The sequence below is a fragment of the Heterocephalus glaber genome, unplaced genomic scaffold, assembly GCF_053883595.1.
Source record: "Heterocephalus glaber isolate CG9 unplaced genomic scaffold, H.glaber_assembly_v1.0 deba00000936, whole genome shotgun sequence".
In the NCBI taxonomy this organism is placed as follows: domain Eukaryota; kingdom Metazoa; phylum Chordata; class Mammalia; order Rodentia; family Bathyergidae; genus Heterocephalus; species Heterocephalus glaber.
Window position 1 is genome coordinate 321,980 of NW_028258172.1, and position 26,749 is coordinate 348,728.

Genomic DNA, 26,749 nt, shown 5'->3' on the forward strand with positions numbered 1-26,749 from the left:
TCAAGAAATCAAATAACAAATGTTGACAATGCTGTGGGAAAGAAAGAATCCTACACTGTTGGTGAGAATATAAGCTGACATGAACACTACGCAAATCAGTATGGAGAGTCCTCATAAAACCAAACCCAGAAAGTCTGACTCATCTATTCCCCTTCTAAGTATCTTCCCATTATATTACAGTGATACATGAATGCCTATGTTTATAAGCAGCACAATTTGTAATAGCTAAATCTTGGAAATGGCCTATATGCCCATCAATGAATGGATAAAGAAAATGTATTTATATGCAATGAAATAGTACTATGCCATAAAGAAGGATAAACTCAAGACATTCATATGTAAATAGATGTACCTTGAGGGTATAATGTTAAGTGAAATCAAACATACAAGCTTAAATATTGCATGGTTTCTCTTCTATGAGAAACCCAAAATATAAATAAAAAGCAAAATAAAAGTAGATAATAGGAAGTAGAAAGATCTTTTTTCAAATAGGAAGGGGACCAACAAATGGAGCAGGAAGGGATGGGAGAGGTAAGGGACAAAAAAGAAGAGATGTTGTGTATGTGTACCAGCTCCCCATGATAAACATAATCATGTACTGTGAACAAGTAGTAATAAAAACAAAAAATGAGCCCTGGATTTTTGTTGAAACTATTGGGGAAGCAATTTCAAATCTGCCAAATTTTTTGGCTCTTTGTGCTTCTCATTGTGCAGTTTTTGCCCAATTTTTCCCTCTTTCTGGATCTGGATTTTCCTGTTGGTAAGATGAGGTGGTCAGACCAATAAGTGATCTGTGGTTCTTTTCATGGTTCTGGCACTTAACTGAGGAGGTCCAGTATACTGTATTTGTTCTCTGTCCAATAAAGGGCGACAAATGCTGCAATTTGCGCTTTATTTTTAGACTCAAGTCAGCTAGAGGCACACAACAAAGCAGAGGACAAGAGGAGGCCCAGCCCCGAGTGAAGTGCAGATGGGATAAACATCCAAGGCAGCTGGCTTCTTAGGCATAGGTGGTAACATATTGGGGCCCCATATTCCCAAAGTAGGAGCGTTCCCACTCACTCATGAGCTCAAAGTGCACAGGACGGTGACAGAAATTGCAGGCAGTTGGAGACACATCCTGGAGGGGCAGCCCCACCTGAGTCCAGACTGCCAGCAACTTATCTGAAAGTGGTAGGCAGAGGGGAAGGAAAGAATTGGTTAGGTTTGGTTTTCCAAATCCCTGTGTCACTGTGCAAATATGCCAAGATATTGATCCCCTCAGACCTTTGAGGTGCCTCAAGGCCATAAGTAGCTTTATCTCCTTGCTCCAGTATGAGCTATGAATATTACCAACTGTCTAGGAGCACTAGGATGTATAAGACTGGGGATGTAGCTCAGTGGAGCTGGCACCTGCCTAGCACTAGGATGTATAGAAGTTTGGGATGCACTCGCCACAATTTGAAGTCATACTATCCTGGTCTGGATCATTTCATAAGTACAGGTGCATGTGGCATGAAAAGTGAATCTATCTGCTTGGAAACTCCAACTCTGGTGAGAAAGATTAGACTAACACTAACCACACAATGTCATCAGAGTTATGACTAGGAAGCCTGGAGCAGTGTATGTAGAGGGGTCATTCTTGGGTACAGGAACTCAGAGAAGAGAACCTGACCCAGCTGTAGGAAGTACCTTGTGTATGCCAAGGATCTTCCCTTGGACTTTTTTCTATCTTCATGCCCTTGATGATCTTGCCTAGTCTCTTGGCTTTAAATCCCATCTACAGTATATGCTGATGATTCTTAAATTTTCATTTCTGGTCCAGAACTCTATTTCCATACTTGGATGTCCAGTGGCCTTTTTGCATCTCCACTAGGATATCTAAGTAGTATAACTAACAACATGATCCCAACTGAACTACTCATGCCCCTATCCTCCACCATGTCTGCTCTACTTTCAGCCTTTCTCATCTCAGTTGATGGCAATCTTGGTTGCTCAGGCCAAAAATTTTAGAGCCATCCTTTATCCCCCCCCCCCCTTTTTCTTACTCCATATTCTGTTTATCAGCAAATACCATCTTTAAAATCTAGCCACTTATCACCTCCCTTGCTGTCATCCAGTCTATGCCATTATCATCTCTCACTGGAATATTACAGTTGCCTTCTGGGTCTACCTCTTCACACTTTATACTTTTCAGTATATTCTCAACATAGAAGTTGGAGAATTTTTAAATTTTGAGTCAGATATGTCAATTCTCTGCTCAGATATTTCCAAAGAATCTGGAAATAAAAACCAAAATCCTTGCAATGGCCTACGATACACTATACCATCGGATCCTGTATTGCTCTCTCTGCTCAATTATTCTCCCAGTTGCTAACACTATTCCATCCATATTCATCTTGTTCTTCAAATACAAAAGGAATACTCTGGTGTTAGGCTTTTCCCTGCTTTAGGCTGTTCTTTCTGCCTAGGATGTCCTTCCCTTAGCTATCTGCTCAGCTAATTCCATCATTTCCTTGAAATCTTTGCTCAAATATCAACTCAATGGTCTCTCCTGTTGCCACTCTACTACTACAGCTCCTAGCACTTCCTATGCTCCATTCTACTTTAATTTTTTCCTGTAACACTGAGAACTAGCTGGCCATTTAATTTTCTTATTTTTAAAAATGTTTGACTGTCTCCATCCACTAGAATATAAGCTCCAAAATGGTAGAAATTTTGTGTCTGATTTGTTTACTACTGGGTTCCCAGCACCTAGACTAGTATCTACAGTAAGTACCATAAATATTTGTTGAAAGAAAGAATGAAAGAATGCTTGAATTAAGACTAGAAGATGAAGGGAAGTAAGCCAAAAGAATGGGTGATGAAAAGCATTTCAGTAAGAAGAGAGCACCTTTAAGAAGGACCCAGAGGTAACAAAACAGTAAAATGTGTAAACTAGAAATCATTTGGTGTAGCTGGAAAATACAGTACATGTTGTGGACAGGAGTGTGTATAATCATCACCATGTGGAAGGCACTGTATGCCATTCAAATGAGCCTCAACTCTATTCTATTCTAGGGGTCTGCAAATTTTGGACTAAATATACTCAGTACAAATGGTCTAGCATGGTCTTTAAATCTTTGTATGTTTACATATTTTATGCATGTATCATTGTCAGTCTGTGTTCTAAAACAATATCAAGGAAGCTTAATTTCCTATTTTTAAGATTAAAAATAAACATAAAATTCCAATACTATTTTCCCCTCACCCTATGGATTATCTTGTATACCTCATTTTGGAGATCACTCCTCTGGCGTCTAAACAGTAGAGAAATCTGAAGAGGTTTAAAGAAAGGAAGCAATATTGTCAGGGTTTTTTTTAAAAAAATCTCTCAGTATAGAGAAAGGATTGGAGAGGAACTTGAGCGAAGCAGGGAAATTAGGAAGAAATTGTGTTGACATGGATTAAAGAAATGGCAGTTGAGAAAAAACAGATTTGAGAAAAACTGTAAAGATTTCCAAGATTTTGGGGTTGGTTGGCTATGGGATTGAGGGACTGGTACAGTCATGATAGGTCCCTGTCATAATATCTTTTCTGCAAAAGCCCAGCCTCAGTGAATACTCAGATACCTAAGAGTACCAAGATTTCTGTAATTGATGCCTATACCAATTGAAACAGTAAAAAATGTCCAAGAGTCTGGTTCATCAGATCAGAGAGGCAGAAGACTTAATGGTTATGACTATGGAGATAGGAACAGGCCCCCTAGTCCCAATCTAGTACCTGTGACCTCAATTTTCACAAAGACAAAAACGGAAATGATAAAAGCATCTCTGAATCATGACTGTTGCAAGAATTAAACGAGTTAACACATGTAAAGTGTTTAGAACAGTGCTTCACATGTGTAAGTGCTTAAAAATGCTAACCAGCATTATCTAATAGTTTTGGGTGAATGAATGGCACTTACCTATCTTGTGCTCCTCAAACTGTTATACTGCCTATACTTCAGATAGACAGAATAACTGCTGTTAGTATATTTCTCTGCTATCCTATCTCTCAACTATTGCTCCTTGAAATTCCCTTATTCTAGAATATCCTTGTACCATATCTACTTGTACTTCAAGTGGAACACAAGGATTTCCTCACCCACTGAGCCTAATTTCACTCTTCCCACCCTCTCCAGCCATAAGTGATCTCCCTCCTTCCAGCTCCTAGAACAATAGAACTCATCACATTGAACCAGCACTATAGTTTGTCTCCTGTTCTAAACTATTGATTGCCTATGTGTCTTTCATCTAGTAGACCTGGAATGAGCACCTACATTATGCCAGGCCCTGTGTTAAAAACTACACTCAGCAAGAATCTAGTAAACTTTAGATGAATTAACTGAACTGGCATATTTCAAGGTAAAACCCAAACTGCTAATCTCTATAAGCCTCTCAATATAGTCCCAGTCTTGCATTGCCTTTGTGAACTCAGGTTGACTTTCCTCAATCTTTCAACTCCTACTACCCTGCATACCAGTAATATTGGCTTATTGTTCTCTATATAACTCAAGTTGCTTCTTATATCCATCCTTGCCTTTCCTCATGCTCTTTCTTCTTCTAGAAATACCTCTTCAATGCCTTCTTGCTTCTCTTGGTCCTATTCCATTGACCATGCAAGATTCAGTTCAGGTGTCACCTTCACTAGGAGCCCTGCCTTGATACCCCAGGCCAAGTTATACCTCTCCTCTTGCCCCTCCTTTCTGCTACCATAGCTCACCTATGTACTGTCTTTGTTAAGCTTTGATCATCCCTTGATATTGTGTGTGTTTGCTATGGTCCCCTCAATGAAACTAGAGCCCTGTGAGTCTATGGACTGTTTCTTATTCATTTATGACACTACAATAGGGCCTGGCACACAAGAGATGTTCCAGAAAGAATTTCTGATCTGAATGGAAAAATATCTTCTTGACTTCTTCAGATCCTATGGCGAGGTGTGGGGAAGTGCTATAGGTGCCCATGTTGAGGACTTACCAATAAAATCTTCCATCATCTGAGGGCTGTGGTGGGGAGAGGGTGCCAGACGTAGTAGTTCCTCACCGCGGGGAACAGTTGGATAGTTGATGGCCTGCACATAGATGCCATGCTTGGAGAGCAGGATATCACAGATCTTGCTGTTGAGTTCTGCATTACCCACCTGGGCTCAAAATAAAGACCTTTTAGTATCTTCTACCCAGGACACACCACCACTAGCTCTATTAAGCAGAGGGACCCAGATCAATGAACACCACTGAATTTTGGAACAGAGTTTTTTTTTTTTTTTATGTGGAGGTTACTTAGTGACAGCTTCAGAATTTCTGTCAAGGAGGATCTGAGACCTAGTAATCATGTTTGAAGGAGAAGTATGGGTGACACCAGAGGTCATGTCTTGAAGCTGTTTGCAAAGCAAGCAACCTGGTAAATTTGGAATGGTTCTGGTTGAGACAAACTTACCAAGCCATCTCTAGGATGCTGTTGCTGGGTTAATTTTTAAAACATTTTAAAAAGTAGTCTTGGGCTGGGGATTTAGCTCAGTGGTTTCGCCGCCTGCTGCGCAAGCGCAAGGACCCGAGTTTGATCTCCGGTACCAAAAAAAAAAAAAAAAAAAAAAAAAAGAGAGAGAGAAAAGAATGGTTCATAAAAAGCAGTCTTTCAAAGGAATTTTGGATTAGCCTTAGAAACAGTGACTATAGTCGGCCCTCTGTGTCTATGGGTCCTGTTGCAGACTCAGATTAACTCTTTCTTCCAAGGATTCAACCAACCTCAGATCAAAAATAATTTTTAATAACTGTGTATAGCTGGGCATAGTGGCACATGTCTATAATCTCAGCACTTGGGAAGCTGAGGACTGCCACAAATTTGAAGCCAGCCTGGGCTATAGTGAATTCAAGGCCAGCCTGACTTACATAACCTGTCCCAAAACAAAACAAAACACTGTGCAATGAAAACACACAGAATTGTCTTGTTATTTCTTAAGCAATACAGTACAAAAACTATTTCTATAGCACTTACATTGTATTAGGTACTATAAGTAACTAGGAATGATTTAAGTATATGGGAGGATTGAGTAGGTTATGTGCAAATACTGTGCCATTTTATTTAAAGGACTTGAGCAGTCATCGATTTTGGTGAGGATGGGGGTGGTGCTGGAACCAATCCTCCACAAATACCAAGAAATGACTGTAATTCATTCTCATCCACAAAATTGTCAGAAAAAAGTGTCCTTGTCACACCATAACTAATCATTTTACACAAATACATGCCAGTAGCAGTTCATTTTTGAAGGCATTTCAAACACTCAAACATCGTTGGGAATCCAAAATAGAAGCTAGTCCTATGGCTTTTAATTTTACTTTTATGACTTCAATTCTCATTAACAAATATGTTTTACACTATAACCATATGAGTACACACACACATACACACATACATGCACAAATACACATATACAAAATTGAACAAATCCCTCACAAACTGATACCCCATTTGTAACGTACTCCATTTTCTATTCTTAATGCTAATCATAACCTCTAAACTGATTTTGTGACCCACTAATGGTCTTGATAAACAATTTGAAAACCACTGAATTATAAGCCATGAGTTCTCAATATTGTGATTGTCAGAACAGTCTAATAAGCATGAGATAATAGCTGATGCAAAAAGAGGTTGATTAATCCAGAATGGCTAATGATTTTTCAAAAAGAGGGATAAAGCTGGCTGTAAGGAGGGTGGTTCACAGGAACACAGAGTTATGACAGGAGTAGGTATAGATTTGCTGGGAGAGGGAAGGTTTTCAGAAGAGATAGTTGGGGAAGGCAGTGGGCAGGGTGGGGTTCTCACCCGGATAGGAATGATATGGCTGGGGCAGGGGATAACAGGAAGGCCCCTGTCCATTAGTAGCTGACGCATGTGCTTGACGTTGCGCTGGTGGGCCCGCCTCAGGGCTTGGCCCTCCTCTCCCTTGAGCACACGCACAGATTCTAAAGCTCCAGAAAGCACCATGGGGGGCAGTGAAGTGGTGAAGATGAAGCCAGCAGCATAGGAGCGCACCATGTCCACCAAGTCGCAAGTGCTGGCAATATAGCCGCCCACACAGCCAAAGGCTTTACCTGGAGACAAAGAAGAGAAAGATATACATAGATCCCTTAATTAGTCTCCATAGGAACAGGATCACGCCTCAGGTAAAACAAGCAGATGCACCTGAAACTGGGGTTCCAGACTTCCTCCCTAGGCCTGTGCTCCTCTTTCTTGTTCATGACAAGGCAGACAGAGTTGATAATTCTGTGGCTCTGAGATAGGACTTTCAAGTTCTACCATATGTAATGACTAGATAGGAAGGACTAGGGTGGGGACCTTTAGCCGATTAGGGCCAGGAGTGGAGCTAAAATAAAGCTTGGGGCTGGTGTGGGGGAGGAAAACACAGCTCCTCACTTATTCAAGTTGAACCTGGTTGGCTATTTGGCCCAGCTCAGGGGTCTTTTCAAACCCCACCCCAGACTTTCTCAGCAACCTGGCAGTGGGATGAGAGTGGAGAGAGGGAATGCAAGAGTAAAGTAGCCTGGGGCTCTAAATTCTACTTAAATTCAACTCCTGAAGCATTGGGGAGAAGGAAGTAAAAGGTCTTACAGAAACTTCCTCTCTGGACTGCATATAAGGGAGGTCCAAAACATTCACTCACCAAGAGTTCCAGAGACAATATCAATCTTGTGCATAATTCCATCACGTTCTCCAATCCCAGCACCCCGGGACCCATACAGTCCCACAGCATGGACTTCATCCACAAAAGTCAGGGCTCCAAAATGGTGGGCAACATCACACAACTCCTCAAGGGGACAGATGGCACCTAAGCAAAGCCAAAATATAGGGATAGGAGATCATAACCTTTCCCCAACTCCATCCATAGTTACTTGGCATTGAAAAAGGTGTTGTAGAGAGGGAAGAGGATGTCTACTCTCATTTGGGACTATTCCAAAAACCACTTCCAGTGTGTGTGTGTGTGTGTGTGTGTGTGTGTGTGTGTGTGTGTATTCCCAAGCCCGAGATCAAGACTTGGCTCTCTGGAAAAAAAAAGACTTGGCTCTCTGTATTTATTTTTACTTCATTTTGATGATGAATACTCTCTTGTTTCTGTCATTTTGGCCTTAGCCAGTTATTATTGACAGCCCTATGAATATTTTTATTCTTCTCTGGTTCTGGTTCTGTCTTTCTAGATTTCTGTCACTATCTTCTTTCTGTGTCCATTTCTATCTTTATTTCTATGTCTATTTTTCTGTCTCTGCCTTTGTTTTGCTCACTACTTTGCCCTCCTTACACTCTCTCTCCCTCTTTTTCTCCCTCTCCCCATCATTTCCCCTTTCCTTTCCTCACTGTCTGTAGCCCTTTCTGTCTGCCTCTCTTCAGACTTTCTCTGTGCCATTATGTCTCTTTCTGAGTTTCTTCTTGCTTCTGCCTCTATTTTTTCTGTGTTTCTTGCCTCTGTCAGTGTAGTTCCCTCAGGGACCTCTCCCTGAGGCTCAGTTATAATCTATCAAATGAAAATGAATTAGAAGTAATCAGTATGTTTCCCTCCATTTTCCATAGAGATTTAGCATTTTTCCATGTTTATTCTAGTATCATCTATACTGACAGTTGTATATAAGGTATTCAAATGTGAATCTCATATATGGACTTTATGGCCACTCTGTATATTACAAAAACCCACACATTTTGCCATTCCCCATCTCTCTACTCCCTAGAAACTGCTGAGATAGAGGGAGTTGGAATACAGAAGAAATTTCTACAGGTGGAAACAGGAGCTCCAGACCAAGAGTAAAGAATATAAGCATGTGGTAGGATAACAGAGAGCCAGCCACAAGACATAGAGCTTGAGACAAAGAAGACCATGTAATGTTTCAAGAATCCTTTCAATGAGAGATATTCAACCCTCAAATTTACAGTTTGGGCAGATTTTATACCAGAAAAAAACTAATGAACCATTCATTTGCTAATGTAAATAGTATGGTCCCGACATAGTTTCCACTAAAGAAATAATGAATTTGAATAGTCTCAGTGTTAGAAATATGGTTAGAAATAGTGATGGTTTTACTTTATTCCTGGTTGTAGAAATATGGACATGAACTGACAGTAAATTACTTACATCTATTAACTCACTTAAGTCTCACAGCTTTTTTTTTTCAGCACTGGGGATTGAACCCAGGGCCTTTGCACTAAGCTACATCTCTGCCCTATTTTTTATTTTAAGACAAGAGCTTGCTAAGTTGTTGAGTTGCCCAGACTGGGCTCAAACTTGTGATCCTACTTCCTCAGCCTCCCAGAATGCTGGGATTATAGGCATGCACCACCATGCCTGGTTTCTCTTTTATTGTTAATCACTTCCATTTTACAAACAAGGTAACTGAGGTACAAGACAATTAAGAAATTTGCCAAGGCTAAAATGTTGTTATGCTGAGATTTGGACATGGATAGCTTGGTATCAGAGCCTGCATGCATAATCATTACATGATACTTAACTAAATCAGGGAATACTATGAATACTCTCATGTTTCAGTTAGAAAAGTGGCAAATTGAGATGAAATGAGGACCTCTTTCCTTAAATAAATCCAGAATGGGATTCCTAAAACATGTGGCTTCTGCTCAGTAGGGCCAGTAATAGAAAGCTTTGGGCATTGTTTCAACTGCAAGAGGAAAAGAGGTAGACGGATGAAGTCATTTATTTCTACTAAAGCATAATAAATTGAATGGCCTCCATTATCTGTAATTCTTACAACCAGGTATTATTTTCCTTTGGGGAAAGTTGAGTATCCGCATGTTAGAGTTACACAAGGTCATACAGATGGTGTATATCAAAGGTGGGTTGAACCCAGGTCTGTCTAACTTGAAAACCTGTTTTTATTTCAATGCTTCATACTGGAACGTGAAAAAAAAATTCTAGGCAATGGTTTGTGAAGCTTTCCATTGTAGAAACATTGACAGATTGATTTGGACATTATTTTTAATAGAAGGAGTGTCATGTGAAGGAATTGAAGTTATATGTCCTAGGGTGAAAATACACATACAAAACTTTAGTTTGATCTTTAGTTTATTTACCTTTAAGATGAGTGAAATAGTTGCCTCTATCCTTTCTTTGGCATTTACCAGTTGTGTGACCCTTTGTAAGTTATTCTACTCGTTTATGTCTCAGATTCCTCATGTAAAAAAAAAATAAAAATAGTGCTAGCACCTAACATAGAATTCTGAAGCTTAAATGTATTAATACATGTAAAATACTAATAATTTAGCTTGGCATGCAATAAGCACCTTAAAATGTTATTTGTTACCATCATCATCATGGTTTTTATGAGACAATTCTAGCAAACATACACTCATATATATACATACCATCCATGGAGTGAACAGTCTCAAAGGCCACAATTTTGGGTATCTTAGGGTTGGACTTCTCTAGAAGTTTCTTCAGGTGGTGAGGGTCATTGTGCCCGAAGACAAACTTGGCAGCACCACTGTTGCGAATACCTTGAATCATGGAAGCATGGTTGCCTGCATCTGAGTAAATTTCACACCCTGAGGAATCAGATGTATAATTCTTAAGCTTCTGTTTCAGTACTCCCACTTCAACCTCAAGATAGGACCTGGCAAGGGAGGAGAATCAATCTCTTCTTCACTTTGAAGACCATACTTTGCTTTCTCTTCCTCAGGAAGCCTTTGTGATACCTCTTCCTTCCTTGGAAGAAGTTTCCTGTCCTGAAATTCTGGACTTACATTCTTCTTTAAATCATTTCTAACTCTGGTCTTGCCTCTGTCTTGAAGTGGAGGAAAATTTAATTTCCCAGGAAACTTTAGAGTTTCTTGAGGACAAGCCTAGGTTCATTCTCCACAACACACAAGATCTGGAAAGGGTATTTTCCCCAGAGAAAGCGTGTAGATTTAGGCTGATCCTGGAATCTTCCTGGCCTACATGAAATCTCAACCTTCCAAGTAGCACCTATCTAGTTATATGTATAGGTATAGGGATGAAATCCTATCAGGCTTTCAGAGTTGGAATCATATGCTCATGGAAAGTCAGAGCAAGAAGGGCAGGTAACCATGGAATCCAGCCCCTTTACATGAAATAAAGTTAACCTGTAGAGAGAGTAAGGCCTTTATGTAGAACCTGAGGATGGCAGGGGTTTTACTGTGCAATTCTGCAAGGGTGGGTGGGGGTGGGAAGTTGATGGAGAGAGTTGATTCTTGAACCATTTCAGTTGCACGGACATCAAGAAACTGGCCCTTCATAAGAGTAACAGGTAACTTCTACTTGGGAAAATGAGTCATGATTTCTTAGAGAACATGATTTGAAACCCTGGGAATTTTTTTGTTTGTTTATTTCTTTATTTTTGTGGTACTGGGGTTTGAACCCAGGGCTTTCATCTTACACTGGGAGTTTCTTGAGAACACAAAATCCTTTTATCTTTCTATACTTTGCAACCAGTACACAGTGAATGCTAAGTAAACATTTCTTAAGTGAATGGATGCATAAACAAATGACTGATTTATAAGTGAGAAAATGAGTAAATGAACGAATTACTGCATGAAAGAGTAAGAGGAGAGAATATTCAAAAATAAGACTGAAGAAATATGTCGAAGCTAGATTATTGAGAGCTTTAGAAGCCATTATAAGGAGTTTAGATTTAATCTTAAGGATAATGGGAATACATTAAAGAGTTTTGACTAGGGAAGGAACAAAGATAGGCTTGCATTTTAAAAACATTTTTCTGACTCCTGTGAAGAATAGATTATAAAAGGGCAAAATGAAATGTTTAATATGATATTGGACTAGACTAGAATGTGGCAGTAGAAATGGAACAAAGTTGAATTCTAATGGTTGAAGAGGAGGGGGTTGACAAAAAAAATCCCAAAGATTTTGAGTTTATTTGGAGGTTATGGGTATGACTCCAGAAAAGTTTCCAAGAAGTAATGGTGATATTTACACTGTGCTGAGGAATCAGCAAAAGGTGAGGCAGTAGACAGCAAGTGTAGAGACTTTTCTCAAGCAGTTTACTGGAGAGAGACAGGGAAGTAGCTTGAGAGTTATGGGGAGTTGAGGCAATATTCTTTTTAAATGTAAGAGACTTGAACATAATTAAAGATACAGGCAAGAGGAAGAAAGTTGGTAGATCAAGGTTCCTGAGGATGTAGTGGGGAATGAGACACAGAACACCAGTGAAAAGATTAGTCAACAAGAAAAATGACACCTCCTACACTGTAACAGGAGAGAAAGAGTGAGGAGAGAACAGGTAGGGATGCCTGTAAGTTTGTAGGTACTGTGTGGCCAGGAGTTGAGGATATTGCTGTCTACTATCTTCTATTTTCAGTGTGGTAGAAGGTGAGGACATTTGATGAAGAGGGGAGAGAAGGAAGGCTGAGAATTGGGATTGGAGTAAAACTACTCTACAGACTTGAAAAACTGACCAAGGAAACAGAATTGTTAGATAGCGTAAAGTATCTGGGGGAGGAGGTTTGAGAAATATGACTTTTTAGTGGCCTCTACCTGAACCATTATATGAGCTCAGTATTGATATAGGGGATGTTGAGAGTTGTTTTTATTCTGGGTTGAGGATATGATGGAGGGATGGATGAAAAGGCATTGAGGTAATGATATTATTGACTGGAAAGTGGGAGAGTGGGAACATAGGATCCAGTATATGGATAAAGGAATTGGCTGCAGGCAGAAAAAGAAATTTATCTTTCATTACAAATGAAAAAAATGGGGAAAGGTACAATTGGATATGGTACAAAGGAACAATTGGATAAGTTTGTAAGTTTAATGTCAATTATTAAGGAGATTCTGTCTCAAGACTTCTGTGTCACTTGTGAAGTAAGATATGGAGTTATTTAGCAACAGTGAACAAGGATGTAGTCAGAAAGTTTTAGAGAGCAAAGATGGTTTGTAACATCTTCTGGAGACACAAAAGAACTACCGATGAATGTTAAATGCCCAGTGGAGTTGGAAGGTAATGAATTTATGATTTTACTTTTCTGTGAGATGGGGTGATGTTCCCCAGTACTGGTCCTCAGCATAGGTGCAGAAGAAAAAAAAGTAGAGGGATATAATCATGCACTATTGTAGATATGCAAGGCGGGTTCAAAGGAAGAAGAACAGGAGCAAATGAACTTAGAACAGAGGGAATGAGCAATGGTGACAGTGAAACTGGATGCTGTATTGCAGGATACCAACCTTGAACAAAGCTCAGGCCTCAAGCTTACCTGGAAGGGTCTTGGCCAAAGTGAAGAGTGTGGAGTCATTGGCCACAAAGCAGGAGGAGAAAAGCAGAGCTGAATCCTTCTGGTGCAGTTCAGCTAGCTCCTGCTCAAGCTCCACATGAAACTTACTAGTACCTGAGATGTTGCGGGTACCACCAGCTCCAGCTCCATGGCGCTGCAGAATCTCCCTGGCCAGGAGAAAATAGAAGGAATACAAGAAAAAGAAAAAAATTCTTGTCAGGAACAGAGGAACTGAGTAGGTTGCCCTTCCTTGACTGGGACCAATGTTGACTTAGTGATCCTATATGAATTGTGTCTTATGTGACCAAGCAGAGGGTACAATGAGGAGGATAGGAAGACATGCCCTTTCTTCTAGGGGTGGAGGGACTCAGGGATAGAGAGAGAAGCTAGACTGAGCTTGAGCTATTTGAAAAATATAAAGGAGGTCACACACCATCTCTGACAATATTCATTCAACAGTTAAATTAAGAGCTCATGTAGAATGGGCCTTGCTTGGTCTCCAATCCTTTTCTTCCATAGCACCAGACACCCAAGAGTTTAGAAAAATGGTGTGTTGACTGACTTATTATGTAAAGAGTAGATGTGCTGGAAGACCTTGGACAAAAAGGGTTGTGGTAGAACCCAGTTTTCCACTACCAAATCTGGTTCTCAATGTTTTCTATATTTAACCATACAGTTTATGGTCCAAACTCTACTACTCACTGTGTGGCCTGCAAGACCCGAGAGTGCCGGCTCATGCCCAGGTAGTCATTACTACACCAGACAGACACATCCTTTGAGGCCACAGATGCCTCAGGGAAGTGTTGGGCAAAGGGGTGTGCATCAGCCCAGCGGTTCACGGTCTTGAACACACGATAAGTGTGGTCCTGTTTCTTCTCCATGATCTTTTTCCTGAAAAACTGGTCATAATCAAAAGCATGGTTTCCTGCAGAAGTAGAGATGGGGATGAAAATAATTTATTTCAAATCTTCCTGTGTAGTCTATATTTTATCCATGTTGTTAATTTTGATTCTCCAATTTTCTTTCCATATACTCATTATTTGCTCAGTCACTGACTTGCTGGATCATATTAATTCTCCACCACTTCATTCAATCATTCTATTGCTTACTTATTCACTTAGTAACTCATTCGCACATTTACGCAGGCTTTCTATCTTTGTCATAGCCTCATTCTCCTTCCCAGAGTTAGTGTGGAAACATCCTTACTGGAATTACAACTTTCAGACTCAGTGGAAGAATTATCAACATATCTAGTTTCTAGTCAAGTCTGTCACTTGCTACTTGTGTGGCCTGAAACCAGTCATGAATCCTCTCTGTTTTAATGTCCTCATCTGTAGAATAGGGCTAATAATATGTTCCTTGCAGAATTCTGAGCATCTGATGACAAACAGCATGTAGCACACCCAAATTAATAGTTGGCACATATTAATAGAAGTATTATCACTACTATGAGAATAATAATAGTAATAAAATAGCTAATAATTATATTACCATAGCCAAGATTTAATGAATATTTAATAAACATAAGGACATCTTTCAGGTACTTAAAAAGTTACTTCATTTATTACTCACAAGAACCCTACTTGAAAAGTTTTGTTAGTATCTCTATTTTACAGATGAGGGAACTGAGGCATAATAAGGTTCGTTAACCTGATCAAGGTCATACAGTAAGTTTCTAGCAAGTAAATGATTCATTAGGTAAAAAAACTGACAAAGGTAATACTATACATGTTCTTTGGGTATATTTATATGTATATAAAAACAATACACTAAACTGGAGTAATATATAAAATAAGAAAGTAAATTATATGTGGTTGATTGAATGATGTTGTATCCTTAGTACAGACACATTTGAATTGTTACACAGCTCTATGTTTTTGGATATGGAACAAGGTCTAGGTCATACTATTAAGTGAACAAAGCAACATAAACGAACACCAGGTAGAATAAGAGCATATTTTTAAAGAAAACATGTATATGGTAAGAAAAGTAGAAAGGGGTTCTGTGTGTGTGTGTGTGTGTGTGTGTGTGTTCATGTTTGCTTATCCATAGAAATATATCTTATAGAAAACATAACAAAAAGTTATGGTGGATGGTACAACTCTGAGTAACGTAAATTTCCCTCTTCATATTTTCCTATGCCTGTTGAAAAATATTTAAAAATGAATGATATTCTTTATATGTTAGAAAAATTAAGTGAATTCAATTATGAAAAATGAATATAAATGCATACAAGAGAGGTAAAAAGACTCTGGAAAGGGTGAGAGTTTTTGAGGGAAAGAAGAAAAAGAAATAATGAGAGCAAGCCTAAAACATTTAATGAGGTCTTGTGATAATATGCTAGAAATGCTACACTTCAGTAAATATAATTTTATTTTTTCCTCATGATAAACTGTTAAAGGTATTAAAATACCACTGAAGGGAAGTAACTTACTTGCCAAAGTACACAGATCCAGCAATTAAATTTTCCAGCACTAAAATTTAAACTCAGACATTCTTTGGTTTCAAAGTCCTTCCATTCCCTTTCCTCTATTGTCTCAGATACCCTTTCAGCACTCCTTCCCTTCCCTGACCCACTTTATTTTCATCTCAGCACACTCACCAACCATATTGTTCTGAATCAGATGTGTGAGAATCCCTGAAGTCTGTTCTGCATCCTGAGGATCAGAGAATGGCTTCTGGCTGGTTGAGTCCAGGGAGCTTGGCAAGTCTGAGAGAGTGTATTGGATTCATTGGCATGAAGAGGGGGAGAATAAAAGAAAGCATATATGTACTCTTTAGGCTCAATGCAATGTATAGAAATAAGTTTATAAAGCGTAGAAGCCTTCTGCACAAAGAAAGAAAATCTTCTGAAAAATGAGCTCCTACTCATCTCCCCATGTGACAATTCCTGTAATGTCAATAAACCTTCTATAAGGTGAATCAAAATTCTCCTCACTAGGATTTTCCCTTGGGTGAGGTAATTAGAGTAGCCACTCTGAGTCCTGTACTTTGGAGATAGATGCACCTTATTCTTTTCTTTAACATTATTAAATTTCAATTTTAAATTTTTTGTCCTCAATGATATATCTCCAAAAGAACCTATGAAAGATGTGAACAGTGTGGCCATCTCTCATGTTATTATCTTTGGTAGTCTGCACTAGTTGAGTAACTACAGTAATCGATTGACTTGGGGTCTTCCAAAGGATATATCCTGTTGAGAACAAAATTTTATTTGAATTTGTTTTAATGAAACTGCTAATGGAAGATATTTTTCAGTGAAAAGGGGGTATGTTATGTAAAAAAGTAAAATGAAATGAAACTCTTTCTCTTTCATTTAAATCCAGGTTCTCATAATGTGCTCTTGCCTAAGTGCTGGAGCTCAGCCTATTGGGATTTATTTAGCTACCAGGGAGAGAGGAGTCAGAACTCTAGAAGGCTTATCTCCCTCTACACCTCATACTGAGGACTGAACTCAGGACCTTGTGCTTGCCAGGCAGGTGTAGCATCGCTGAGCTACATCTTTGGCCCCTAGAAGCCTTATCTTAATTAGACTAATGGCTAAAAGTTAGGAGACCCCATGTATATGTGTGTTGTGCTGGGTGTACTTCATTGCACAGTCTAAGCTAATTCCTACCATAGCTTCTGTGGAAAAGATTTAGACTTCCCATCAGGGGATATGTATTAGCTGCCTTTGGATTAGCCTATCTCAGGGCTATGATGAAGTGGTTTCAAGCAATATGGTAGCGGTTGGATAAGGTGGAACTCAACTCCAACCTGTCTTGAAAATTTTCACATCCTCTTGGACTTCTGGGGCTGCTTTCTGCACAATCTTGCTCTTTCCATCCTGCAGTTCTGACAGCATGAAGGGACAGTGGCCCTTGGCCCAAGATGGAGAATCTATGAAAAGATTAAAGAGTAACTGAGGGTACATTCCTACCCATAAATTCAGTTCAGCAATGGCTATTGAAACCTACTGTATCACAAAGCCTTATCACAGGCTATGATAGTGACACAGAACTAGAAAAGTCTGGTCTCTATTCCAAGGGAGTTCTTAAACTGATGGGAATGGCACACTGAAGATGCATTGTGAAGTGCTAATAGAAAAGACAAGGCTTATGGAAATCTAGAAGATTTATTGGATTATGACCCAGAATTGATATTGGACAGGTTAGAGGTCTATGCAGGTTTTGCAGAGGAGATGATCCCTAAGCTTAGTGTTGAATGAGAAATATCAGATACTCTGGAACTCTGTGTGGGACAGAGTAATATTTCAGGAGTAACGGCACATAATCTTGTGACAATAGGTTTGAATATGGATATTTTAAGTAGTTTCAGCATGACTGGAACATACTGTATGAAGAACGTGGGAATAGGATTTTTAGAAAGTCTGGCAGAAGATATATCCTTGGTATATTTTTACATCAGTTCATTCTGTATTGACATTTTTCACATGAACTCTTCTAAATATTAAATGATAGCCAATATGATTTGGAACCTTGTCTTTATGATCCATGTATTATCCCCTTGTGCCAGAAACCTCTTCTTACCCCCTCCAGCCTTAGTTGCCTTAAGGTGGATTTGAGAATGGGTTGGTCCTTGGGTGGCTAGGATGGGACAGCGTCCAATACCAAACAGGAATCGATGCGTCTTAATCACTTTGCCCAGGAGGCCAGTGGGTGTCCGGGCAAGCACTGGGCAGCACTGTAGCAACATGGCTGCTGCTACCATTTTGAGCCGAACTCCTGCAGAACATGTGAAAGAAATGAGATTCCATTAGTAGGGCCTGGCCAAAAGCCAAGAATCATTCTTGTGTTGGCTCTTTTAGCTTTACTTTCCCACTCAAAGCTTACTGCCTTCTTCAGATATGCCCTTATTGTCCTTCCAGAAAAAGAACTTCTAGAGTTAAACTGCACCAATAGGACATCAAAGAGGAAGAAATGGGAAACTGGCCTCTAAGCAAAGGGGTGAAGGAAGGAATTCTAATTGGAGGACAGAAAACCAGGATTCTAACTCAGATTCTGCTCCTGAACTGCTCTGTGATTTTGAGGATCGCTGAAGTATTTTTATGTGTGGACAATGAGAGTTAACAACCATCCAACCTTTTGATCAACACTTAAGGCCGAGAATCTTTCTAAGAATATTGGCTTCACCTGAGTAAAGATTTAACCTTTTAATGCAAACAGGTGCAATTAACCAGAGCTCCTAAAGATTGACCCAGAATGCTTCCTGACCAGATTCTGCCACAGAAAGAGAAGCTTGAGGCCAGAGTTATTAACTTGAAGAGATCCAGGGAACAAGAAGAAAAGCCAGGCCTTAAGCCTACAGACTGTGTAACTTCAGTCTGTAGCTTTCACTATCTTTGGATTTTCTATGGACTTTTAGATAAGCCCAAAGGAGGAGGTGAAAATAAGATGCAAGAGGGTTGGAAGACAAGGCACAGTACATAGTCTATGCTTTTGTGAAAGATGCAGAGGCTAAGACAGAGGACTTGGAGTGGGGGTAGAGAGAAAATCAGAAAAAGAGAAACCAAATAACACATAGCATTCCATAAACATTTTTTGAATTTGGGAATAAATTAATGAACGAACAGAATCTGAAATGGAGGAAAGAGAAGGGAAGTAGGGGAAGAGTCAGACAAAAAGAAAAGATAAAAAGAGAAAGTAAAGAGACAATGAAGATGTAGTGAGGTCAAAAGAACAGAAATTGTGGGAGAGAAAGAGATCAAAGCCACAAGGAAAGAAGACACAATAGAGATGAGGACAGTCATGGAGAGAAAAACTGTTCCTGAAAAACAGTACAAGAGAATGATGGGAAAAGCAGATGATAGGAAAAAAAGTAAAATGAGAGGGGGGGATATGCAGGGCTTGAGGCAGAGACAGGTAGACATATAGAGAGACCGAAGGGAACATGAGGAGGGTTCTGAAAGCCTAGAGGAAAATACAAAGACTCACAAAACTGAGAGGTGAAGAATCCAGAGCAGGGGCAGAGAGTCAGTCAGACAAAAAGGTAAAAGAGAGATACTGGGAAAAGTTAAGCAATAAAAAAGTTAAGAGGAACAGAGACATAGTGAAGGAGATGAGAAAAACTGCCTAGCATAGAGAAGTGAGTAAAGAAAACCACAAAATTAAAAGATAGAGACAGAGAAGTGGCTAAAAGGGGGCAAAGGAGGATTGAGAGGTGGGAAGACTGAGACATGCCAAGAGAAAGACAGCTAGAGATGTTAAGAGGTAGAAAGAGATTAAAAGCAAAAGGGAAATCCAGAATCAAAAGGTAAGACAAGATAAGGAGCAGTGCAGTGGGAGAGAGATGGGGCAATATAAGAAGACTAAGGCAGCTCTGGTACTGCCAAAAAAGCTATTGAGCAAAATCAAACAGCACCCTCAATGTATAAAGCCTATTTTGAGGGAGAAGTAACCAGGAAGAGCTCATGGCCCTGTCCTCATATGGCAACCTCCTTCACCTCCCTCCCTCCTAATTTCAAAGAGCAAACAACTTCCTCTAACTTCACAAAGTAATCTGTTCCCCTTATTCCATTTTAGTGTATCCTCCCTCATTCTGACAGACTGTCACAACAGCCTGTGTTAGTATGTGGGCCCAGGGAATGTGGGCCCTTAAATTAGGAAATGCAGAATTGTTCAAAGAATTAAATGAAATAACCCATGTTAAAACTTTAGGATAGTGCCTGGCACACAGTAGATTTTCAAAAAATAAATGTTAGCTTTTCTTAATTACATTCCAGCTCCCAAATTCCTTTATTGGATGTTTTTGGGCAAGTCACTCCCCCTTTTTTAGGGTTTGCCTTTCATCAGCTGTCAAATGTGAGATAGTTATGCCTATTCACATGGCAGGTCATAAATTGGATCCAGTACCTTCCTCATATCTGGAGATAAGAGTCTCCATTCCCTTGCCTACCCATGAAGGCTAAGGCACTCAGGGATGAGCCTGCAGACCACAGATAATGCTCCCAGAGCTTATCATCACTGGGGTCTGATCACTCCCCAAACCTTGCCCGGGGCGTAGGAGAGAAGCAGAGCCCCTTCCTGGAATCACATCTGAGCATCTGGCTGGGGTTGGCTATTGAGCATCTGGCTGTTGGTGTAGAGCAAAGATGGATGGCCCATGAAGAGGCAAACAGGGCAAATGGCCAAATTCCTGCAAACTCCTTCCCCTCATATCTACACCACCAACAATAATAACAACACTGAAGTACATAGTAAGAAGAAAGTCTCTAATATTGGAAGCAAAGTCCAATCCTGCCTTGGGATAATAGTGGATGCAGGATTATCTTCCATGGATAAAAATGGAAATCAATACACTTGTCATCTCTAAGGAGTTTTCTGCCATGATGTGCTCAGGGTCCTGGGAAAACAGATTAACTTATCAAGTTTTTTCAAGTTCCAGTCCCAATTTTTCCTGTTCTGGTACTCCTTTCCTGGAACTTACTTTTCCTGGCCATAATTACAACCCATAACTTTGTAGTCTAAGCAACTTGGGTACTGTATCCATTCCATACTATTACCTAACATGAGATTGGAGTGGATAAATTTGAATCTAGGGAACATTTTAGGTAATTTAGGCCATTAAGAGCACAGGGTCTAAAGACATATTACTTGTTTTTGAATCTTGACTCCACCACTCACTAGCTCTGGGACCTTAAGAGAGTCGTTTTGATGCTCTAGATCTTATATCTATAAAATATAGATGCTAAGAAGGATGATCTACTTCACAAGGATGTTATGAAGATTCAGAAAGATAATTCATATAATGTATTTGGAAATATATCTATCCATGAGTAAATACTGAAAAAATATTTTTCTATGTAGGGAAATTGAAACTACAGCCACGGAAAGTCACATCATGAATATATCAAGCTATGTCTGGAAAGCTAGAGCCCTGATTTTTGTTACAACTTACCAGCTGAAGTTAGGCTCTGTACTTCCCCCCTCTAGGTCCCATATTTTCATTAGACATTAGATTAGATAATTTCATAGACCCAATTTGGCTCTGATAGTCAAATATTCAGAGCCCTTTACTTTTCCAAGCTCTGTTGTAAATGCTTCATAAGCATCAATTTATTTAACGCTTATGACAAGCCTATGATAAAGAATCTAAGGCCCCCAAAGATTAAGTAACTTGTTCAAATCACAGACCTACTAAGTGAGAAGCAGGATTTCAATTAAGCAATCTGACTCAAGACCACTAATTTAACCACTATGATCCATGATTAAAATATTACATATTTTCTTAGTAGAGAGCCTGACTCCAAATATTCATGTCCTTTGCTGAATGAACATAGGCATCCTTCCAAGGTACTGGCTTTTTGTGACTAATGCCTGTACCAAAAGAACAGATTTCTAGCTGAAGTAGAATTTCAGGTACTATTGAACATTCATTCATTCCACCATTTAACAATTTATGCAACCCTGTGTCAAAATGCTTGCTAGTGATCTTTTTTTAGTGATTTCAATCAGAGACAAATGGAGTTTCAGGTCAAGTGACAGATCGTTACTGAAATATTTTCCCCTACATCTTTAAAATTTTCTTTCTAGTCAGCAACCAGCTGGCAGTCCCAGAAGTCAGAAGGACCAATCACAACTCCACCCCAGTAACAAACCAGAAACCACTCATTACAGCATTCCTTACCTCCTTTTCTTCACAAGAATCAGTCTGGGCAGGGGGGACCTGACTAATTCTTTTCAGGAGTTGGAAGCATCAGGTCTTATCAGGTCCCTTCCTAGTACCTTCTTCCCAGTATTAATGAATCATACAGAATTGTATATATGTGGAATCAGAGAATCAGAAATTCTTAGCAACAGAAATATTTAGAAGATCACAAAGTCAAAACTAGAAAAAGTTGTGGAAATTATTGGCCAAGCCCTTTTTTTCAGAGGATAAATGTCTTGCCTAGGGACTTACAGTGAAGTAGGAGAATATAAATCTGCTTTCTGAATAGTGACACATTTCTCTTCTACCTTTATTTATGTTATTTACCTCTCAATTCCCCCAAACTTCTCCTTAGCCAATTCTTCATTTCCATTCTCATCATATCCCCTCAGTTTTCACTCCCTAGCTCTGGCCCCTAGGTTCTGACCCATTGAATTCTGCTCTCTTGGCCAAGCGGAGGGGAGTCGAAGGGAGGGAGAAATGGAGAATTGCAAGAAGAAATATTAAGACACCTTTCTTGTAGACAACATAGAAGGACAGGAAGAGACAGAGAAATAGAAATAGATGAAGAGAGAGTTGAAGCAAGAGACAGAAAGAGGGGGGAGAAATTTAGAGAAAAAGATACTGAGAAAATTCAGTGGAAGGAAAAGTATGAAAAAACAACAGTGTTGGAGAGTGAAGTGAGTAATCCAGAAAACTAACAAAGGAGAGGAAATAAAAGGAAAAGAAACAACGGAAAGTTAAAAACAGGAAGAGACATGGGGGATGGAGAAAAAATAAAATGACAGAGAGTTTCCAAGAAACAGGCAAAGGGGAAGTCATATCTAGTTAAGCCAGAAAGTAGGCATGCATGGATCTGAGGTAAGCAGGCAGACAAGGTAGAAGGACCAGTGAGAGCAGTTCTTACCTGTTGCCCTGCACTGAGGACGAACCAAAAGACGGATGGGTGCTGTGGATTAGGACCTGGCATTTATCCCTACCCATTGGTTTAGCTCCACCTACTCCACCTATGGCTGCCTTGGCCCTGTATTGGCCCCAAAGGCATCTCAGAGATAACGCTCTAGAGATAAAACTCAGTAGTCCCTTCTGGCCTATCCCCTCCCCCAGCTCTGACTCTTCTCTTTCTATTTTCTTTCACTTCTCCCTCTAGGGTAGTATAATGAGCTCATGTGAGCTTTAGCATTGGGACCATTCTTAGAGGACTAGGGCACACTGAGCAAAATCCACCCTCTGGCCCTCAGTTTCTTCCATCATAAAAGGGGAGCAAAAAACAAAAAACAAAAACAACAAAAAGTGATTGTAGCACAAGTGGGAAAGTTTCTGAAGTCCAATGCAGAACACATGATTATGCTTATGAGCACAGTTTCTACAGAGTTTATCTCAGAATTTTGTAACGATTCAATAACATCATTCAATAACATCAATAATATCATTTTGTAATGATTCAATAAGTGTATAGAAAACACCACAATGCTTAGCATAGAGAAGTAAGAGTTAATGGTGATTGAATGCTTATTAAGTGGTTTACATGGATTAATTTAGCCTCATGAGAACCTTTAGGGGTAGATACACTTTATTAAGAAAGTAAGGCTCAGAGAGATGAAACAACTTACTGATAATTATTCAAGCAGAAAGTACACAGCCAAACTATGAACCTAGGCAGTTTCATGCTAGAACCTACATTCTTTGTTCCCTCTCAGAATCTCTGTCTTCTTTTTCCTATTACCTTCTCCTTGTCCTTTTTTATTTTCTTCCTCTTTTCTCATTCATTTTCCTCTTCCCTTCCCAATCCTAGGGCAGTAGAACTATAACAAGGCAATTTCATCTCTGGAATTCAGTTCTCTTGGCCAAGCAGAGGGGAGTTGAAGGGAGGGAGAAATGGAGAATTGCAAGATGAAATATTAAGACAGCTTTCTTGAGTACATAGAAGGTCAGGAAGAGACAGAGAAATAGAAATAGACTGACAGATAGAGTTGAGGCAAGAGACAGAAAGAGGGGAAAGAAATCATTAATATTATGTCCACATAAATGAAATCATAGTGTACATATTATCTATTATTTGTATTTGGCTACATGCCAATATACCCTGAAGATCTTTCCACATAAATTTGCTGTTTAATGGAGTTATAATATTATAGAATCTGAATGTACTGTAATTTATTCAAACACTCCCTTATCGATTCACATTTAGGCTATTCTTCATTTTAAATAATGAATAATGTAGTAAATATCTTTGGGCATATGCAAGAGTATTTTTATAAGATGACAACTTGAAAAGAAAAATAGAATTCCTGGGTCAAAATGTATATAGATCTTTAAAATTCTGGTACTACCCTGTGCATATGTTATAGATACCTACTAGTGGTATATCATAGTTTGAGTGTGTTTTCTCACAAACTTACCAATATTATTATTATTATCAATCTTTAGAATCTTTGCTAATCCTTAGTCACTAAGAGCAGTGTCTTGATCTTGCTTCAATTGGTTTTTCTTTTATTATTAATGAGATTGAATATATTTTCATATATTTATTCATCATTTGTATATTTCCCTTCTGAATCACCTGATCTACATTTTGCTCATTTATGGAATGGGTTGCCAGAAAAGGTAATGGGAAAAAAGTATTTACTCTGGAATCAGATTCATTGACATTTTCTTAGCAGCTCTGTGGTTCACTAAGTTCCAGATTCCTTATCTGTTAAATGAGACCATCATAGAACCCACTCCACAGGATTGTTGTGAGAATTAGATGCAGTTATTATTATTGTTCATAGTTTTCATTTTTTGAGTTGTAGAAAAACTTTGAATTCTATAGATATTAACCCTTTCTCTGTGATATTTGTTGCTTCATCTGGATTCACTCATTAGTTCAACAAATATTTATTACATGCTTATAGTGAGTCAGATACTGTAGTAAGTGCTTGAGATACAGCTGAATGGAATTTAAAAGTGTAGACATATCATAGTGTAGATTGTCTCCAATTCTCCTGGGAGGTATGCCAAAAGAGCTGTAATGACCTCAACCTCCAACTTTTTAGCTGGCTACCCATTTGACACAGTAGATATTGAGGTCAGATATAATCGGAGATCTCCCTAGCTCCCACATTAGCTCTGGTTCTCTCTTCTGGCCTCCTGTATCTGTTTTCTCAGAATTTATCACACGGTATGATCTGTGTCTTGTTTTATATCTTTCTCCTTTATTAGATCTATCAAGAACTTGAAATGTGGATCTGGAACCATTGGCAAGAGAGTCTGTCATAAATGCTTGCTACATTAATTTGCAGTTTCTCTTATCCTTCCACCCATATCCAGGAAAGGATGTGGGATGATAAAACCCACCGAGATTGGCAGACCTGTAAGCTGACCTAGAGAAGAATGTGAAGTGCCCTAGTGCATAAAAGTGGCTGGAGCTTCCCAAGTCATTGGGAAAGATAGTTAAGTTGAGCCTCACTGTACTATTCCTGGTTCAGGTGAGTGTGTGAGAGTAGTTGATTGTGGTTGAGTCTGACATCACCTATGCTTTACACAAAAATGTCTCTCTCTTTGGATGATGGTCATGTGCTTTTTTTCTCCATGAGAAGCAGTGCTCTCTGGAGAGGGGAGTAAGTTTCACTGTTCTCCATGGTTCCTTCTATCCCTGCACTAATTAGTTCTATGTCTTAGGTAACTTCCTACCTGCCTAGGGATTCCCCTGGGGTCAGAGTCTAAGTCTGAGTTATTGTTGTATCTCCAATATCAACCTGGAAAAAAGTAGATATTCAGATGATGCCTGCATTGTTTCAACTTTTCATCTTGCAGTTGCGCTGCAATGAAGAACATGGTGCTTAGAGCTTTGTTTTTACCTTAGATTATTTTCTTAGCATTAATTTTTCTAAAAGCTCATTGAAGTATAATTTATAAATCATAAAATTTATCCATCTTAAGTATACAATTCAGTTATTAGTATATTTATAGAATTATCCAATCACTAGAAATGCACAAATATGAGGACTGATTTTTAGAAATGGAACTGTTTGATTAAAAGATATGAACTTTTTTTGTTTTTTGGTACTAGGGATTGAACTCTGGACCTTGTGCTTGTGAGGCAGATGCTGGAGCCACTGAGCTAAATCCTCCGGCACGATGTGAACTTTTTAAAGCTTTCTTTTTGCAGTATTGGGGATTAAACCCAGGGGTTTCTCACTATAGCCTCAGTCATTTAAATTTTTTTTATACTGAAATGGGATCTTGCTGAGTCAGTCACTAAATTACCCTGGATGGGCATCTGTCTCAGCCTCCCAGAGTGCTGGGAATTAAAAAAAAATTATACATATTATCAAATGTTTTTCAAAAAAGCTGTACCAGTTAATGATAGGCTCAATCATCTGTGACAAGTGAAAGATGAAAACGATACACACAGAGTTTATTAATTTATTCTCTAAAAGGTTGTTCTCATTATCATCATCTTTCTCCTGTGTTAGCTATTCTCTCTACCCAGATTCAGGAGTGAACCTCAGAATAGTCTATATCCTCATAATTCCTGACAGCTTATACCAGAAGCACTATAGTTTCTTTGTGTTGTAAAATTAGTCTGTAATTTTTAGTCTAATTTAAATAACACACCTGTTTGTATAAGATTTGGTAGAACCAATCATAAGTATTTGGTCCAAATCCTATTTTGTGGTGGTAGTTGGATCATTCTTTGATAAATTTTCCAGTGATTTACATAGTTATTTGTTTACATGGGCTTTTTACTTATCTCATATCAATTTTAATAGTTGTCATTGTAAAAATGGCATGGAGTAATACAGAGCATTTGCTTATGATTTTTGGTTAGGTATAAAATTCTAAAATTCAGTCATTTCTCTCTGAGAGTGTTGTAAGTT

General features: G+C 39.0%; 1 protein-coding gene across 16 annotated transcripts in view; it reads right to left on the minus strand.

Moving 5' to 3' along the window:
* Nucleotides 1-875: 875 nt before the first annotated feature.
* Alas2 (5'-aminolevulinate synthase 2) overlaps nt 876-26,749 on the minus strand; it is a 260,751-nt gene continuing 234,877 nt past the window's right edge. For 6 of the 16 annotated variants that reach the window (XM_021251245.2, XM_004873550.4, XM_013068792.3 and 3 more), the window contains exons 3-12: nt 17,768-17,962; nt 16,989-17,117; nt 15,841-15,948; nt 13,941-14,163; nt 13,221-13,405; nt 10,359-10,538; nt 7,660-7,824; nt 6,822-7,090; nt 4,977-5,139; nt 876-1,164 (exon numbers count right to left, since the gene is read on the minus strand). In XM_021251245.2, the coding sequence (XP_021106904.1) occupies nt 1,001-1,164; nt 4,977-5,139; nt 6,822-7,090; nt 7,660-7,824; nt 10,359-10,538; nt 13,221-13,405; nt 13,941-14,163; nt 15,841-15,948; nt 16,989-17,117; nt 17,768-17,948 (1,767 nt within the window). In that variant the 5' untranslated portion in view covers nt 17,949-17,962 and the 3' untranslated portion in view covers nt 876-1,000. The other 10 variants (XR_015450111.1, XR_015450110.1, XM_087208123.1 and 7 more) reach the window with 10 other exon arrangements.